This window comes from Vombatus ursinus, unplaced genomic scaffold (genome assembly GCF_900497805.2).
Source record: "Vombatus ursinus unplaced genomic scaffold, bare-nosed wombat genome assembly UNPS02014840.1, whole genome shotgun sequence".
In the NCBI taxonomy this organism is placed as follows: Eukaryota; Metazoa; Chordata; class Mammalia; order Diprotodontia; family Vombatidae; genus Vombatus; species Vombatus ursinus.
The window spans coordinates 472884-488428 of NW_020954618.1; the positions used below are offsets into that span (position 1 = coordinate 472884).

General features: G+C 37.7%; 1 protein-coding gene across 1 annotated transcript in view; it reads left to right on the plus strand.

Moving 5' to 3' along the window:
* The window catches only part of ITPRID1 (ITPR interacting domain containing 1), a 108823-nt gene extending 95084 nt beyond the window's left edge, over positions 1-13739 (plus strand). The window contains exons 11-14 of the mRNA XM_027840216.1: positions 9263-9390; positions 9891-10002; positions 10726-11061; positions 12004-13739. Of these exons, the coding sequence (XP_027696017.1) occupies positions 9263-9390; positions 9891-10002; positions 10726-11061; positions 12004-12060 (633 nt within the window). The 3' untranslated portion in view covers positions 12061-13739. The remainder of the gene's footprint in view (positions 1-9262; positions 9391-9890; positions 10003-10725; positions 11062-12003) is intronic.
* Positions 13740-15545: the final 1806 nt, after the last annotated feature.

A 15545-nucleotide genomic window follows, 5' to 3' on the forward strand; every position in this document is an offset into this window, starting at 1 on the left:
TCAGTTCATATAGATAGATAGATACACACATAACAAACACACACATAGATATGTATGTATATGTATATGTGTATATGTATACACATGTATATATATACACATACATACATATATAGATATATATTTATATATGAACAGATGGATATGATGGGCTCTAGGGTCTCTTTTAGTTCAAAATAAATTATCTATTGTTCCACAATCCCACAATTCTCTGATGTTCCAAACAATGGGACTTTGTATAAATTAACACAATGCTAGAAAACACAGACCCAGGCTATAGGAGACAGAGACAAGGACATGTAGCCTTTCAGTTACATTCAGTTAGCTAGTGGTTCTTCTACTTTTCTTCGGACAACTTTTCTGAGACTCACTTTCCTCATCTGTAAAACTGAATAAAAATACACTGCTTTCTTAATGGAACTGTTGGAGGCAAAGTGCTTGGTGATTCTTAAATCATCATAGAAATGGGGGAGATCATGATTTTTAAAGGGAAGAGCTCAGCCCCCCTCTTCCTCACCTCTTATATGAGCTGATATGTTTTTTTTCATAGATACCTTGCAGAGGGTATATGTTATTTGTTGAAAAGAGTGACTGATAACATGTTAAAAAACCTCAAAAAGTAGGAAGAGGCCAAGTTGTAAAAAACCTTAAATTATATTTGGTCTTCGAGGTAATAGGGAGCCACAGTAGTTTAGTGAGCAGAGACATAGTTAGATCTGTCCTTTAAAGAAATTGATTTGGCAGCTGTGTGGATAATAGATTGAAGAGAGGATAAACTTCAGGCAGGGGGGTCAATTAGAAGTTTATAGCAGAAATCCAGATGAGAGGAGATAAGTGCCTGAAATATGGCTATGTGAATAGACAGAAGAGTACATGCCTGTGTCGTGCATTAGGAAAGGATTCTTCCTGCACACAACTGCATGCAGGTCTAACCAGTGCAGTAAATCAGGCCATGTGCTACACGTGGAGTCACAACACCTGGGTTTTGTTCCAGGCATGGCAATGAAACAGCTATTTAATCTTGAACCAGCTTGGCCACTTCTCTTTGAATTCTTTGCCTCATCTACAAAATAAAAGACTGGACTATATATGTCCAAGGAGTATGGGGTATGCTGTAAATGTTTAACGATCGACTTTCTCTCTCTCTCTCTCTCTCTCTCTCTGTGTGTCTCTGTCTCTCTAAATATGTATGACACACTTTAAAAATATTTCTATTTCATTCAATATTTCCAAATTACACATAAAAATTTTTAACAATCATTTTTTAAATGTTTGAGCTCCAAATTCCCTCCCTCCCTCATGCCACACCCCTTGAAAAGGCCAGCACTTTGATTTTAATTATACATGTGAGGTCATACAAAACATATTTCCATATTAGTCATGTTGGAAAAGACAACAAAAAACAATAAAAATAAAGAGAACAAAAAAATCTGTTTCAATCTGCATAAAGAGTCCACCGGTTTTCTCTCTGGAGGTGGATAGCATTTTTCATTATGTGTCCTTTGGAACTGCCTTGGTCAGAATAGCTCAGTCTTTACAATTGATTCTTAAAATGTTGTTGTTACTGTGTATAATGTTCTCTCACTGTGTACAATGTTCTCTCACTGTGTACAATGGTTCTGCTCATTTCACTTTACATGAGTTCATATAAGTCTTCCCAGGAATTTCCTGAAACATCCTGCTTCTCATTTCTTACAGCACAATAGTATTCCATCACAATCAGATTCCATAACTTGTTCATCCTTTCCCAATTTGATGAGCAACCCCTCAATTTCCAATTTTTTTTCCACCACATAAGTAGCTGCTATAAAATATCTTTATACAAATAGATCCTTCCCCACCCCCTTTTCTTTGATCTCTTTCTTTGATCTTCTTTCCTTTATTTGATCCAAATATTGCTGGGTCAAAGAGTATACACAGTTTTTGAGCCCTTTGAGAGTAGTTCCATATCTTTCTATAAAATGGTTGGACTAGTTCACAACTGCACCAACAATGCATCAGTGTCCCCATTTTCCCACATTTCCTCCAGCATTTGTCATTTTTGTTTTCTGTCATGTTAACCATTCTGATATATATAAGGTAGTATCTCAGAGTTGTTTTAATTTGCATTTTCCTAATCAATAATGATTTAGAGTATTTTTTCATGTGATTATTGATAGCTTTGAGTTCTACTCCCAAAAATGACTTGTTCATATCCTTTGGCCATTTATCAACTGGGATATGGCTCTTATTTTTATGAATTTGGCTCCATTCCCTACATGTTTGAGAAAGGAGACCTTTATTAGAGAAACTTGTTGCAGAATTTTCCCACCAGTTTCTTGTTTTCCTTCTGCTGCATTCATTTTGTTTGTACAAAAGCTTTTTACTTTCATGTAATCAAAATTACATATTTTATTTTCCATAATCTCCTCAGTCCTTTGTTTAGTCATAAACTCTTCTCATCCATATGTCTGACATTCTTCCATGCTTCTCTAATTTACTTATGATATCATCCTTTGTGTCTAAGTCATTTATCCATTTTGATTTTATCTCAGTATATGGTGAGGGATATTGGTCTGTGCCTAGTTTCTGCCAAATTACTTTCCAGATTTCCCTACAATTTTTGTAAGGTTTTACCCTCAAAAGCTTGGATCTTTGGGTTTATCAAACACTAGATTACTGTGGATTTTTAGTACTGTATGTTGTGTCCCTAATTTATTCCAATAATCCATTATTCTATTTTTAAGCCACTACCAGATTGTTTTGATGATTGCCACTGTGTAGCAGTTTGAAATGTGAAACTGCTAGGCTGCCTTGACATTTTTTATTGATTCCCTTTATATTCTTGACCTTTGGTTTTTCCGTATGAATTTTATTACTATATTTTTTAACTCTATAAAATAATTCTTTTGTAGTTTGATTGGTTTGGCACTGAATAAGTAAATTAACTTAGATAGAATGGCCATTTTTATTATATTTTTTATATCTACTCATAAGCAATTAGAATTTCTCCAGTTATTTAGATCTGTCTTTATTTCTGTGAAAAGTGTTTTGAAATTGTGTTTATATAATCCATGAATTTGTCTTGGCAGGTAGACTCTCAAGTGTTTTATATTACCTGTTGATATTTTGAATGGAAATTCTCTTTCTTTTTCAGTTGGGCTTTGTTGATAGCACAGAGAAATGCTTGTACTTTATGTGGGTTTATTTCATACCGTACAACTTTGCTAAAGTTATTAATTGGTTCAAGTAGGTTTTTAGTTGATTTTCTAGGGTTCCCTAAATATATCATCATATCATATGCAAAATATGGTGGTTTTGTTTCCTTGTTGCCTATTTTTATGCCTCCAATTTCTTTTTCTTGTGTTATTCCTACATTTAGCATTTCTAGTGCGATATTGAATAACAGTGATGATAATGGACATCCTTGCTTCACTCCTGATCTTAATGGGAAGGCTTCAAGTTTATCCTCATTACAGATAATGCTTGTTCTTGGTTTTAGATAGATACTACTTATCTTAAGAAGGGCTTAATTGATTCCCATGCTTTTTATTGTTTTTAATAGAAATGAGTGTTGTATTTTGTCAAAGGCTTTTTCTGCATTTATTGATATAATCATATGATTTTTGTTGTTATTATTATTGATATGGCCAATTATGCTGATAGTTTTCCTAATATTGAACCCAGCTAGTCATAGTGTATGAACTTTGTGATATATTGCTGTAATCTCCTTGCTAGTATTTTATTTAATTTTTTTCTATCAACATTCATTAAATAAATTGATCTGTGAATTTCTTTCTCTGTCTTTGCTTTCCCTGGTTTTGGTACCAGCACCATATTTGTATCATAAAAGGAATTTGGTAAGACTCCTGATCTTTACTGATTTTTTCAAATAGTTTATATAATATTAGGATTAATTGTTCCTTAAATGTTTGGTAGATTTCACTTGTAAATACATCTTGTTCTGGCAAATTTTTCTTAGGGAGCTCATTGATGGATGGCATGTTCAATTTCTTTTTCTAAGTATTCTAAGTATTTTCTAAGTATTCTAAGAATACTTAAGTATTCTATTTCTCTTCTAGGCAGTTTATATTTTTGTAAATATTCACCCATTTTGCTTAGATTGTCAGTTTTACTGGCATATAATTGGGCAAAATAACTCCTAATAATTGCTTTCATTTCATCTTCATTGGGGTGTATTCGTCCTTTTCATTTTTGATACTAGCAATTGTTTTACTTCTTTCTTTTTTTAATCAAATTAACTAATGGTTTATTTTATTGGGTTGTTTTTCATAAAACCAGTTCGTAGTTTTATTTTATTGGTCCAAGGGTTTTTTTTTACTTTAAATATTATTAATCTCTTTTTTTTATTTTCAGGATTTTCAATTTTCTGTTTAATTGGAGATTTTAAATTTGTTCTTTTTCTGTTTTTAGTTGCATGTATATTCCACAATCTGCTCTTTCTCTCTTCTTTTTATTGATATCCACCTTTACAGATATAAATTGTCTTCTAAGTCCTGCTTTAGCTGCGTCCCACAAATTTTGGAATGCTGTCTCATTGTTGTCATTCTCTTTAATAAAATTATTGTTTCTATGATTTTTTCTTGGAACCACTGTTTTTAGAATTAGATTATTTAGTTTCCAATTAGCTTCTAATCTATGCTTACATGGCCCTTCATTAAATGTAATTTTTATTTTAAAATTATGCATTTTGGGCTGAAAAGGGTGCATTTAATATTTCTGTTTTTCTGTATTTTGTTGTGAGATTTTCATGCTCCAATATGTGGTCAATTTTTGTGAAAGTGCCATGTATAGTGGGGGAAAAAAAGACATACTCCTTTCTATTCTTATTTGGTTTTCTCCAGAGGTCTATCATATCTAGCTTTTTAAAGATTCTTTTCATCTCCTTGACTTCTTACCTATCTGTTTTATAGTTAGATTTGTCCAGCTCTGAGGGGAAAAAGTTGGGATAACCCATTAGTATAATTTTATTATTTCCTCCTGTAATTCATTTAATTTTTCCCTTAAGAATTTGGATGCTATGCTATATTGGGTGTATATATGCTTAGTATTGATATTAGTTCATTGTCCATGGTTCCTTTTAGTAAAATGTAGTTTCTCTGCTTATCCCTTTTAATTAGGTTTGTTTCTGCATTTGCTTTGACTGAGATCATGATTGCTACCCTTGCCTTTTTTTTTTGTCAGCTTAAACAAGATAGATTCTGCTCCAGCCCCTTATTTTATTTTTGTAAACAACATATTTTTGGATTCTGGTTTCTAATCCATTCTGCTATCTGCTTTCATTTTGTGGGTGAGCTCATTCCATTCACATGTTCATTTACAATTGCTAACTGAATTTCCCCTCATCCGATTTTCTTTTGTTTATCCTTCTCTCTCTTTTTTTATCCTGTCCCTCCTCTCAAGTCTGTATTGCTTCTGACTGCTGCCTCCATTAATGTGCCCTCCCTTTTATCACCCCCCTCCCTTTCTCTCATCCCCTCCCACTCCTACTTCCCTGTTGAGTAAGATAGATTTCTCTTACTAATTGAGTATGTATTTTCCCTTTTTGAACCAATTTGGATATGAGTGAGGTTCAAGCATTGTTCACTGCTCTTACCATTTCCCTCTCCACTGTAAAAGCTCTTCCTTGTATGTCTCTTTTATGTGAATAATTTTCACCATTCTTCTTCTCCGTTCTGCACCCCCTTCTCCCAGGGCAACCCTATTTCTCATCTATCCATTTTTTGTTTGATTTTTTTATTAATTTGTTTTCATTTATCACCAATCACTTCCATAAGCTTTTGAGTTATCTATCCATTTTTTAACATCATCCCAACATAATCAACTCACTCCTACACTCTTTTTCTATATAGAATCCTTCTAATTGTCTTAATAATGAAGTTCTTAGAAGATATCTGTGTCATTTTCCTATATAGAAAAGTCCACAATTTAACCTTATTGAGTCCCATATGATTTCTCTTTCATGTTTACCTTTTTATGCTTCTCTTGAGTCTTGTATTTGAAAGTCAAATTTTCTATTCAACTCTGGTCTTTTCATCAGGAATGCTTGAAAAGTTCTCTATTTCATTAAATATCAATTTTCCACCTTAAAGGATTATACTCAGTTGTGCTAGGTAGTTTAATCTTGGTTGTAATGCCAGCTCTTTTGTCTTCTGGAATATCATATTCAAAGCCCTCTACTCCTTCAATGTGGTAGCTGCTAAATCTTTTGTGTTCTTGACTGTATCTCTACAGCATTTAAATGGTTTCTTTCTTGTTCTCTGAAGTATGTTCTATTTGACCTGGAAACTCTGGAATTTGGTTATATTATTCCTGGGAGTTTTCATTTTGAGATCTCTTTCAGGGAATGATCAATGGATTCTTTCCATTTCTATTTTACCCTGTGTTTCTAGAATATTTGGAGAGTTTTCCTCGATAATTTCTTGAAATCCAATGTCTAGACTCTTTCTTTGACTATGGCTTTCAGGTAATCCAATAATTCTTAAATTATCTCTCCTTGAGGGGCAGCTAGGTGGCACAGTGGATAGAGCACTGGCCCTGAAATCAGGAAGACCTGAGTTCAAATCTGGCCTCAGACCAAACACTTGACACATACTAGCTGTGTGACCTTGGGCAAGTCACTTAACCCCAATTGCCTCACCAAAAAAAAAAAATTATCTCTCCTTGATATATTTGCTAGGTCAGTTGCTTTTCTGATGAGATATTTTACATTCTTTTTTTTCAGTCTTTTGGCTTTGTTTTGTTTCCTGATTACTCATGGAGTCTTTAGCTTCCACTTGCCAAATTCTAATTTTTAAGGAATTATTTTCTTCAGTGAGATTTTATATCTCTTTTTTTCTATTTGGCCAATTCTGTTGTTTTTTTTTTTGAGGTATTATTTTCTTCAGTATTTCATGCCTATTTTATCAAACTGGCAATTGCCTTATTGTAATTTTTTCCCTTGCTTACATTTATTTACTTAATTTCCCCCTACCACTCATATTTGATTTCAGAAATAATTTTTTGGCTCTTTTAGGAATTCTTGTTGGCCTTATGTTCAATTCACATTTTTACTTTAAGCCTTTGCTTGTAGCTGTTTTTGCTTCATTGTTTTATTCTAAGTTTGTGTCTTGATCTTCCTTGTTACAATAGTAGCTTTTATGGTAAAGTTCTTTTTGTTATTATTGTTTGCTCACTTTTCTGCTCAATTTCTTGATTTGGAACTTTATGTTAATGTTGGACTCTGTTCTGGGTGAGAGTTGGGGGGAAAGGCTCTGTTTCAGGCTTTAGGATTTTTCACACAACTGTTTTCAGAGCTAGTTCTGAGGATTTGGAAATTTTCAGTGTTTCCAAGGTGTGATCCTGGGAGAGGTGTCATTTCTGCTCTTTTGGCCTGTATTCTCCTCCCAACCCAAGAAGAGCCCCTGATCCCTTGGGATTGTGATTGATACTGCTCCTCAGGGCCCTAGAAACAATACCATTCCTCAGGTTCTCTGATCTTATGGGGCTGGAAGCCAAATTGCCTCTTGGGGTTTCTACACCATTTTATTTTTAATAAGAAGACATTTTATTACAAATATAATGTGCACTTCCTCAAAAAAATCCATTTAGAAAATGCCATTGATATGCAATCTTCTGAGATGTTTGCTATAACTATTAATAAAGATCATAAAATTGGAAGGAAATAGTGTCTAACATGCTATAGAGTCTTTTTTAATTTTATTTTTAATTTATGGAATAAAACAAGCATTTCCATAACATAGTAACTGCAAATCTACTACGCACAACTTACTATTCCTTTCAAATATACAACAAAATTATCATGTAAATTCCTTTTATTTCTTTTTTTTTCTTTCCTTCCCCCTCCCTGCTCTAGAGATGGCTACCATTAGACACAAATAGGTACGTATGTGTAAAATTATTCTACACATGCTTCTCTTTATCATTTCTTCCTCTGGATACAGATAGCATCTTTGTTCATATGTCCTTTATAGTTAATTTGGGTATCTATAACAGACAAAATAATGTATTCATTCAAAGTGATTCTTAAAACAATATTGCAGTTACTGTATACAATGTTGTCTTGGTTATGCTCATTTCACTCTTCATTATTTGATTCAAGTCTTTCCATGTTGTTCTAAAATCATTGAGCACAGTAGTATTTCATCACAGTCATATACCACAACTTGTTCAGCCATTACCCAATTAATGGGCATCCCTATCATTTCCAGTTCTTTGTCACCACAAAGAGAGCTGCTATAAACATTTTAGAATGCTTCTACTCCCTCTTGACCAAAAGTGCTTCTCACCACCCTTGAACTGTGACCCCAAAGTGGGAATAGGCAATGCAGTTGCTAAATAGTTGCCCTCAGGGCTTCTACTCCAGCACGACTGAACTTACTCCTCTCTGTGCTTGAACTATGACCCAGAAGTAGGTATAGGCAATGGGGTTGCCAAGCAGAGTTTGGTCCTATGTCTGGTGCTAGCACAGGGTTATTCTGTAATCTCTTTCTAAGCAGTTGCCAGGTCCCCTTACTATCTCTGACCTGCTAGCTCCCAAAGCTACTGTTGCTACTATCTCCACCACCTAATCCCATCGCTAGTGTTTCATCCACATGGACTCTGGGCTAACCTCCTCCCCCGTGTCACAGATTTCTCTTTCTAACCTCCTATGTTGTCTTGTCTGGTAGTGGCACAATGGATGGAGTGCTGGTTCCGGAGTCAGGATGACTCAACTTTCTGAGTTCAAATGTGGCCCCAAACACATATTAGCTACGTGACCCTGGGTAAATCACTTAACCCTGTTTGCCTCAGTTTTCTCACCTGTAAAATCAGCTAGAGAAGGAAATGGCAAACCACTCAGTGTCTCTGCCCAGAAAACCCCAAATGGGGTCAGGGAGAGTTGAGCATGACTGAAAAAAAATGACTGAACACAAGATATAATAAATGATAGAAAGATATAATAGATGGAGAGAGAGAGAGAGAGAGAGAGAGAGAGAGAGAGAGAGAGAGAGAATCTCATTCCCTAACATCATACCCCCTATTGGCAAAGCAGCAGTACTAAATCAAATCCCTATTCTTTGCCCCAACCTGTATCTAGTTTGGAAAGGTCCAAGCTCTCTGCCTTGGTCATGACTAATTTCTGGCTAGGGTTCTGTCCCAACAGGTGAACCCAAAGAGAGTGGAAGAGTGAGATAGAGTTTAATAGAGTTAGCAGGAGGGTGTTTGTAGAACAGACTACCCGGAAGCAAAGGGGTTCTGAGTTCTCTCTGTTTGTTCACAGAGCACTGTACAGGACATGGAGATCTGGAGAACAGTATGTCAGAGTTTCTGGGAGCACTCCGAGGAGATTGGACATCACCTCATGAAGGAGCAAGCATATGTCTTCAGTGATATGTCAGAGGAAGGGAGGTAATGTCAGCTGCTCTGCATCAGTGTTGAAAGCAAGCCTTTGCCCACATACCCAGGCACCACCCCATGCCTCAGTTTCCTGATCTATAAAATGATGGAGTTGAGCATAAAAATCAGAAATACATACATGGCAAAATCATGGAGCTTAGGCACTGAGAGGCAGTGTAATTGAGAGCTCATCTAGGAATCAGGAAGATCTGAATTCAAATCCTGCCTCTGGTACAGTACTGGTTATATCAGTGTCACCAGGCAACTCTACTGTGAGTTACATATCGGTTGGGAATTTGCAGCAGAGGAGAGAATTTTCACACTGAGACTTCCCTATGAAGGTAAAATCATAGGTCTGAACCACAAAATATGACCACATTCATATAAATGAAGGGAATGTTTTAAGTAATTTCAAAGGACTGAGCCGAGTTGGTTTGGGGAGAATGGAGATGGAGGACAAACTTCCTCACAGGAGATGCTATGTATGCTGCTGTTCTTTTATTCACCTGCAGGGAGGAGATGAGACACCTTCACAACCTACGCCAAGACTTGCATCAACAGGTGGTTGAGCTGGAATTCCACCTCAGTGACCGAGCTCGGCAGATTCAGGAAGGGATGATCCTGGTATGGGACATTAGCCACCATTTCCATGACACATTAAGACTTGTCTCTGGCTCTGAGCCTAGCTCTGCCAAGGCTGTGTGACCCTGGGCAAGCAACAACCTCCCATGTCACTTGGCCAGTGAGGTCACACTCAAATAGAAGTAGGGGGTCACTAACTGACTTAGAAAACCACATATTAACATTATCTATATTCTATTGTATCTTTATTTATTTTGTTAAATATTTCCCAAATATATTTAATCTGGTTCTGGCTGCATTTGACACCTCTGCTCTAGGCAATTCTCTAATATTCTCAGTTCCAGTGAAGGTGCCAACCTATAATGGTAGAGGGAATTTCCTCACCCTGGAGTTCTCTGTACAAATGAAATTACAAGTTGAATCCCTATCCTCTCCTCCTATGTTTCATGTCATAATATGAATTTGGCTACAAAATAGAGCTTGTGGTTTCCAGAGTTCAGTGAGTTGGCTTCACCTTGTTTTGTATGGTAACAATGAGCAGGCCTGTTTGCATGGAACTTGAAACAAATGAGAAAGAAGGAAGAGCATGAAACCAGTCCAGAAAGATAGGATGGAGAGGCTTTGGATGCCAACAGAAGAGTTTACACTATGGAGCCATTGAAGGTTCTTGAGCAAGGGAGTTAACACTGTGTGCTCTAGCTGTCATCTAGAAGCTGTCATCTAGCTGTCACCTTACCTCTTTTTCTGCTGTTTTCCCTCAAGCAGTTTGACCAGCTCTTAGAAGAACAATCCCAACTCTGTTCAGAACTGGGCCTCTCCAGCTGGGGAGAAGGAAGTGATTCAGATATTCATGAGACTGCGTCCCCCAGGGCTCCCACCCCCACCATCGAAGGTCAAGGGACTCCATTCCCAGAAAAGACCAGGGCACGTGCCTTCACTTCCCCCTCCTCCGCAGACAGCCCAGAGATGCCCCTCCCATCCCCAACATTAGCAGAGCCAGGCCTTGCCTCATCAGCAACCTCCTGGGATCGGCATGTGGGCAGTGAAGAAAAAAGAGGCTCCAGCCAGAGCCTAGTGGACCTCAAAGGCTTTTTGGGCAAAGTAAGGCTGCATTCCACTATCACTGAAGAAATGGCATTTCTATTGGCATCACTTCTCTTTGTCAGGCAGGGAGACAGTGTTTGCTAACTGTCTATGTCTCAGTTTCCTCATATGTATAAGGAGAGGGGTAGATATGGTGGGCTCTAGGTCCCTTTCAACTCAAAATAATCTATAGTTCCCTAATCCCATGATTCTATGATGTTTGTTGGGCAGGGTATTGTAAAAGATAGGCAGATGGCCTCAGAGCCAGGAAGATCTAGTTTCAAGTCCCACCTGGGACACATCCATCCTTGCTATGTGACCCTGGGCAAAGAGAAGTGAAAGAGAGGGTCTCAGTAGAAACTACTTGGTATGGAGTAATCAGGAAGTAAGAGACATTAAGTGGCATGCCCAGGATGTGGTTAGTGAGTGTCTGAGGCAGGATTTGAACTCAGGTCTTCCTCCAAGTCTGACACATTATCTACTTTACTCCCTTGGTGCCTATAATGTGCCAGGCATATAGGAAATAAACAGAAGGAAATGCTGCTTCTATAGAATATCTTTAGTTGTTATTTAGGGCCCCAAGTCGTGGCCATGTCGGTCTAAGAATAGATGCATATTTTTTCCTTTCCAAATATGACTTCTATAAAACCTTGTATGGTATTATTGCATCAAATAATTAGATTTGTTATTGTGTTACATTGTTCTTTATCCTTTTCCAGTGTATATCATTGTACTTTTTCCTTTCAAAACAATTTCTTATTTGGGATTACCAACATTCAGACCAATATGACACCTACTTGACCCTCCTGGCAATGAGACATCCATAGAAGAACCTTGTCCCCAAGGTTTCCCCCTAGAGTTAGTTGTGTGTATTCATTTGCTTGTGGAGCCCAGCCAGCAGGCTTTCCCAAATCCTTCATCCTCAGGACTTTCGTGTGAAGTTGTTGTTTTCTTTCCCAGCTGAAGAAGACTTTCAAGAGTTCCTTTGGCAATGAACCAGCCGACGGACAAAACTGATGGAATGACAGAGGAGAAAGACAATTCGTTCACTGTTGGACAAGCCTCCCCCTCCACATCAGTTCAGAGACTTCACGCTATTTATAAAGATGGTGGGAACCTGGTAACATTGCCATAGGGGAATTCTTTCCTCTTCTGCCCCCGGGATCTGCTTGAAAACAGGTTGCGTTAAAATACTGTCATCTAGTGGGGGGAGAGTGGGAATGATCATATTTTTCCAAGGCCAACTGACTCTTCACTTTCAGCCTATGCAGATAAAAATGACTAACAACAAATAGAACGGGATTCTCATAATACATGCAGGTCTTCTACCTCCTGGCTCCAGCTAAGTCATTAAGATTAAAGGACATGTATCTAGTGATTTAAAGTTTTCAAAGAGCTTAACAAACCTCTTTTTTAATCCTCACAATAATCTCACCAGGCATGAAGTGCAAGTGTGATTAGCTCCATTTTACAGATAAAGAAACTGAGAGCCAGAGAAGTTAAGTGATTAGCCACAATTAAGAATGATAAGAAGTGGGATCTGAAGCCAGTTCTCCCCTAAATCCAAGGCCAGTACTTTAGTCACAGCTCAACATTGCCCAGGTAGATAGGCCTCTAGCCAATCCTTATCGCCAGAGTAAGAGGGATCCCATAATTAATTAGATTTCCAAATTTGTCTTTGCAACAGAAGCTCAGGCAAGGAAAGGGCTGTGTCTCTAGTGGGTAGGATGGAATGTGGCTGGCAATCCAGCCAAGGAGATTGAAAAGGAGGAATTAAAACCAGGAGAGAGAAGGATCACAGAAGCTAAGGAAGGAGACAGTGTCCAAGAGGAAAGGGTGGCCAGCAGTATTAAAAGCTGTGCAGAGAACAAGACAGAAGAAGAGATTACTCATGACCTTAGACAGAGCAGTTTCAGTTGAGTGGTAGGGATCAAAGGCAAATTGTAAGGATTGAGAAGTGAATGGGAGATGAGAAAGAGAAAGCACTGACTTTGGAAAAAAATGGACCACTCTTTCCCTACTAGAGTTTTGACTATTAAAGGGAGACTAGATATAGGACAAGATTTTGAAGGGTTGGTAGGTTCAAAAAAAGGTTTTAAAGGATGTGGTCAGAGAGCTCAGAATATGCTTAATCAACAGGGAAGGAGACTATAGATAAAAAGAGGTTAAAATGAGGGACGCAGAGAAGGTGGTTTTAAATGAAAACTGGACATGACAGGAGAGGCTAGGAGGAAAGAGCTGGTAGAGGGGGTGGTGTTGGCAAGAAGACAAGAGCCACCTCTGTGATCCAGGCTGGAGCAAAACAAGAGAAGATGGTGAAGTAGGAGCTGGGGGTAGGAGAAGCTTGAAAACAGCCTCTGTTGTCTCAATATAATAGGAGCCAAAGGTGCTTTTCTGAGTGGGAAGGGGAAGGTTTGGGAATCGCTGCTGTAGAGAGCGATCATGGCATTCTCAATGTAGCACTTAGTCTGGCACTGCCTTGGAGGTGAGTAAACATCTGTGGAAAGAGTTTGGCTAAGTGGTAAAGAGAGATGGAGAGAAAGTCAAAGGAAGAGAGATTGCTGAATGATGGTGGCATGAACAGTAATGCTGTGGACATCACCTTTGATGGCTTCTGGGTGGGGCCTTAGAGCCCATCTAATCCAAACCCCTTCATTTTACAGATGAGGAAACTGAGGTCTAGAGAAGTAAAGCAACTTCCCCAAGGTCACACAGGTAAATAACATCAGATATAGGATTTGAATCCAAGCCCTTTGCTGGAGAGCCCACATTCTTTCCATTGTAACATGCTGTCTCCCCTAAAGATCTTTTTTTAAAAAGTTTTAATAAAAATCAGCATTTTTCTTTCAAAATTTGGGTGATAAAATATTTTTTAACAATGTTAAATTATCCACAAAGCACTTGTGGAGGCTGGGTAGGTACTGGGGGGTGACTTCAAATATGTGAAAGGCTGTCATATGAAGAGGCAACCACACGCATTCTGCTACAAGAGGAGAGACCTAGAAGATGACACAGAGAAGTCTCCAAGAGGCAGCTCTATGCTCAACATTGCCTTAAATTCTTTGCTTCATTTGTGCAAGAATGTCTGCTTATAGAAATGTACTTTTCCAAATGTATCTAAGCTATTTGAGGATCCTAGGGATTCCCTGCCTGTCACCAGCGGCTTCCTTGTTTAAAAACAACAAAACTTGTTTTGTTTTGTTTCTCCTTGATAGCACAGTTTTTGACAACAATCAACTGTGTATTCCTGAATACATAAGCTGTGTTCACATAGCACCTTGTGAATTAGAGGTGGATTCCTTTAAGTAAATTCTTGTGCACCTAGGCAGCCTAATAGAAATCTTTTTTTTTCTTGATGGTATTCTACAAGACGTAGTTTGGGCAAGTGGAGAGAGCTGGTGAGGGACACCTGCCTCTGATACATACAGGCCATATGACCCTGGACAAGTCATTTAGCCTCTTAATGTTGGGGTGCAACTCTTTAAAACTGAGTCGAAGAGAAAATACTGACTGGCATCAGTAAAAGGAATTTCTTCATATGGGAGTTCCCTATACTAATTCTTTCAACTAATCTTCATATAGCAATTCAGGGATGTGCTCACACCATCTCTCTAGAGCCTATTGTAAAATTTTCACTTTGACCATTTAGGCCTCCGAAATCAGCAAATGATACTGATTTTATTTTTTGTTCTGTTGATTATCGATATTAAAGAAAACAATGGAGAGAACATTAATAATGCAGGTGAAACTTACAAGTGCATCATGCATACCTTACTTTTTTTCCTCCTGGAGATCTGGTTGTTAAAATATTGAACAGCATGCCTTGTGTAGTATGGTCTCAGTAGTAGTCCAACTTCATTTTATTGATGCAGAAATTGAAGCCCAGAGAGGCAGTGTTACTTGTCCATGGTGAAAGATGAAAGAAAACATTGGATTCCGATCTAAGAGCATTGTAAGAAATTAACAAGGTCATCATATTGTACTTAAAGGTATGAATCAAAATAAGAGTATATTGATTTTAAATATTTCTGTACCAAACTATATTATAATTATTTTAATTATAGGCAAGGACATGGTTCAGTGAGTAGAGTGTTTTTAGGGTTGGAGTCAGGAAGAGCTGAGTTCCAATCCTGCCTCAGGTACTTAACCCTGTTCAGCCTTATTTTCCTCATTAGTCAAATGAAGATTATAATAGCACTTATATTACTGAGTTGTCAGGAGGATCAAAGGAGATAACATATGCAAAGCATTTTGCAAACCCATAAATGTTATAAAATGATAACTATTATTCACAGTAGTAGTACTGTGGTTGGAGTAGGAGTAACTGGTGGATGAAATACAGGACTTGGAGTCAAGAAGAGCCGAGTTCCAATCCAGCTTCAGAAAATTACTGCCTGTATAACTCTGGGCAAGTCACTTAACCTCTCTCTCAGTCTCAGTTTCCTCACCTGTAAAATTAGGATAACAATAATAATACCTACCTCATGAGGTTAGTGTGAGGA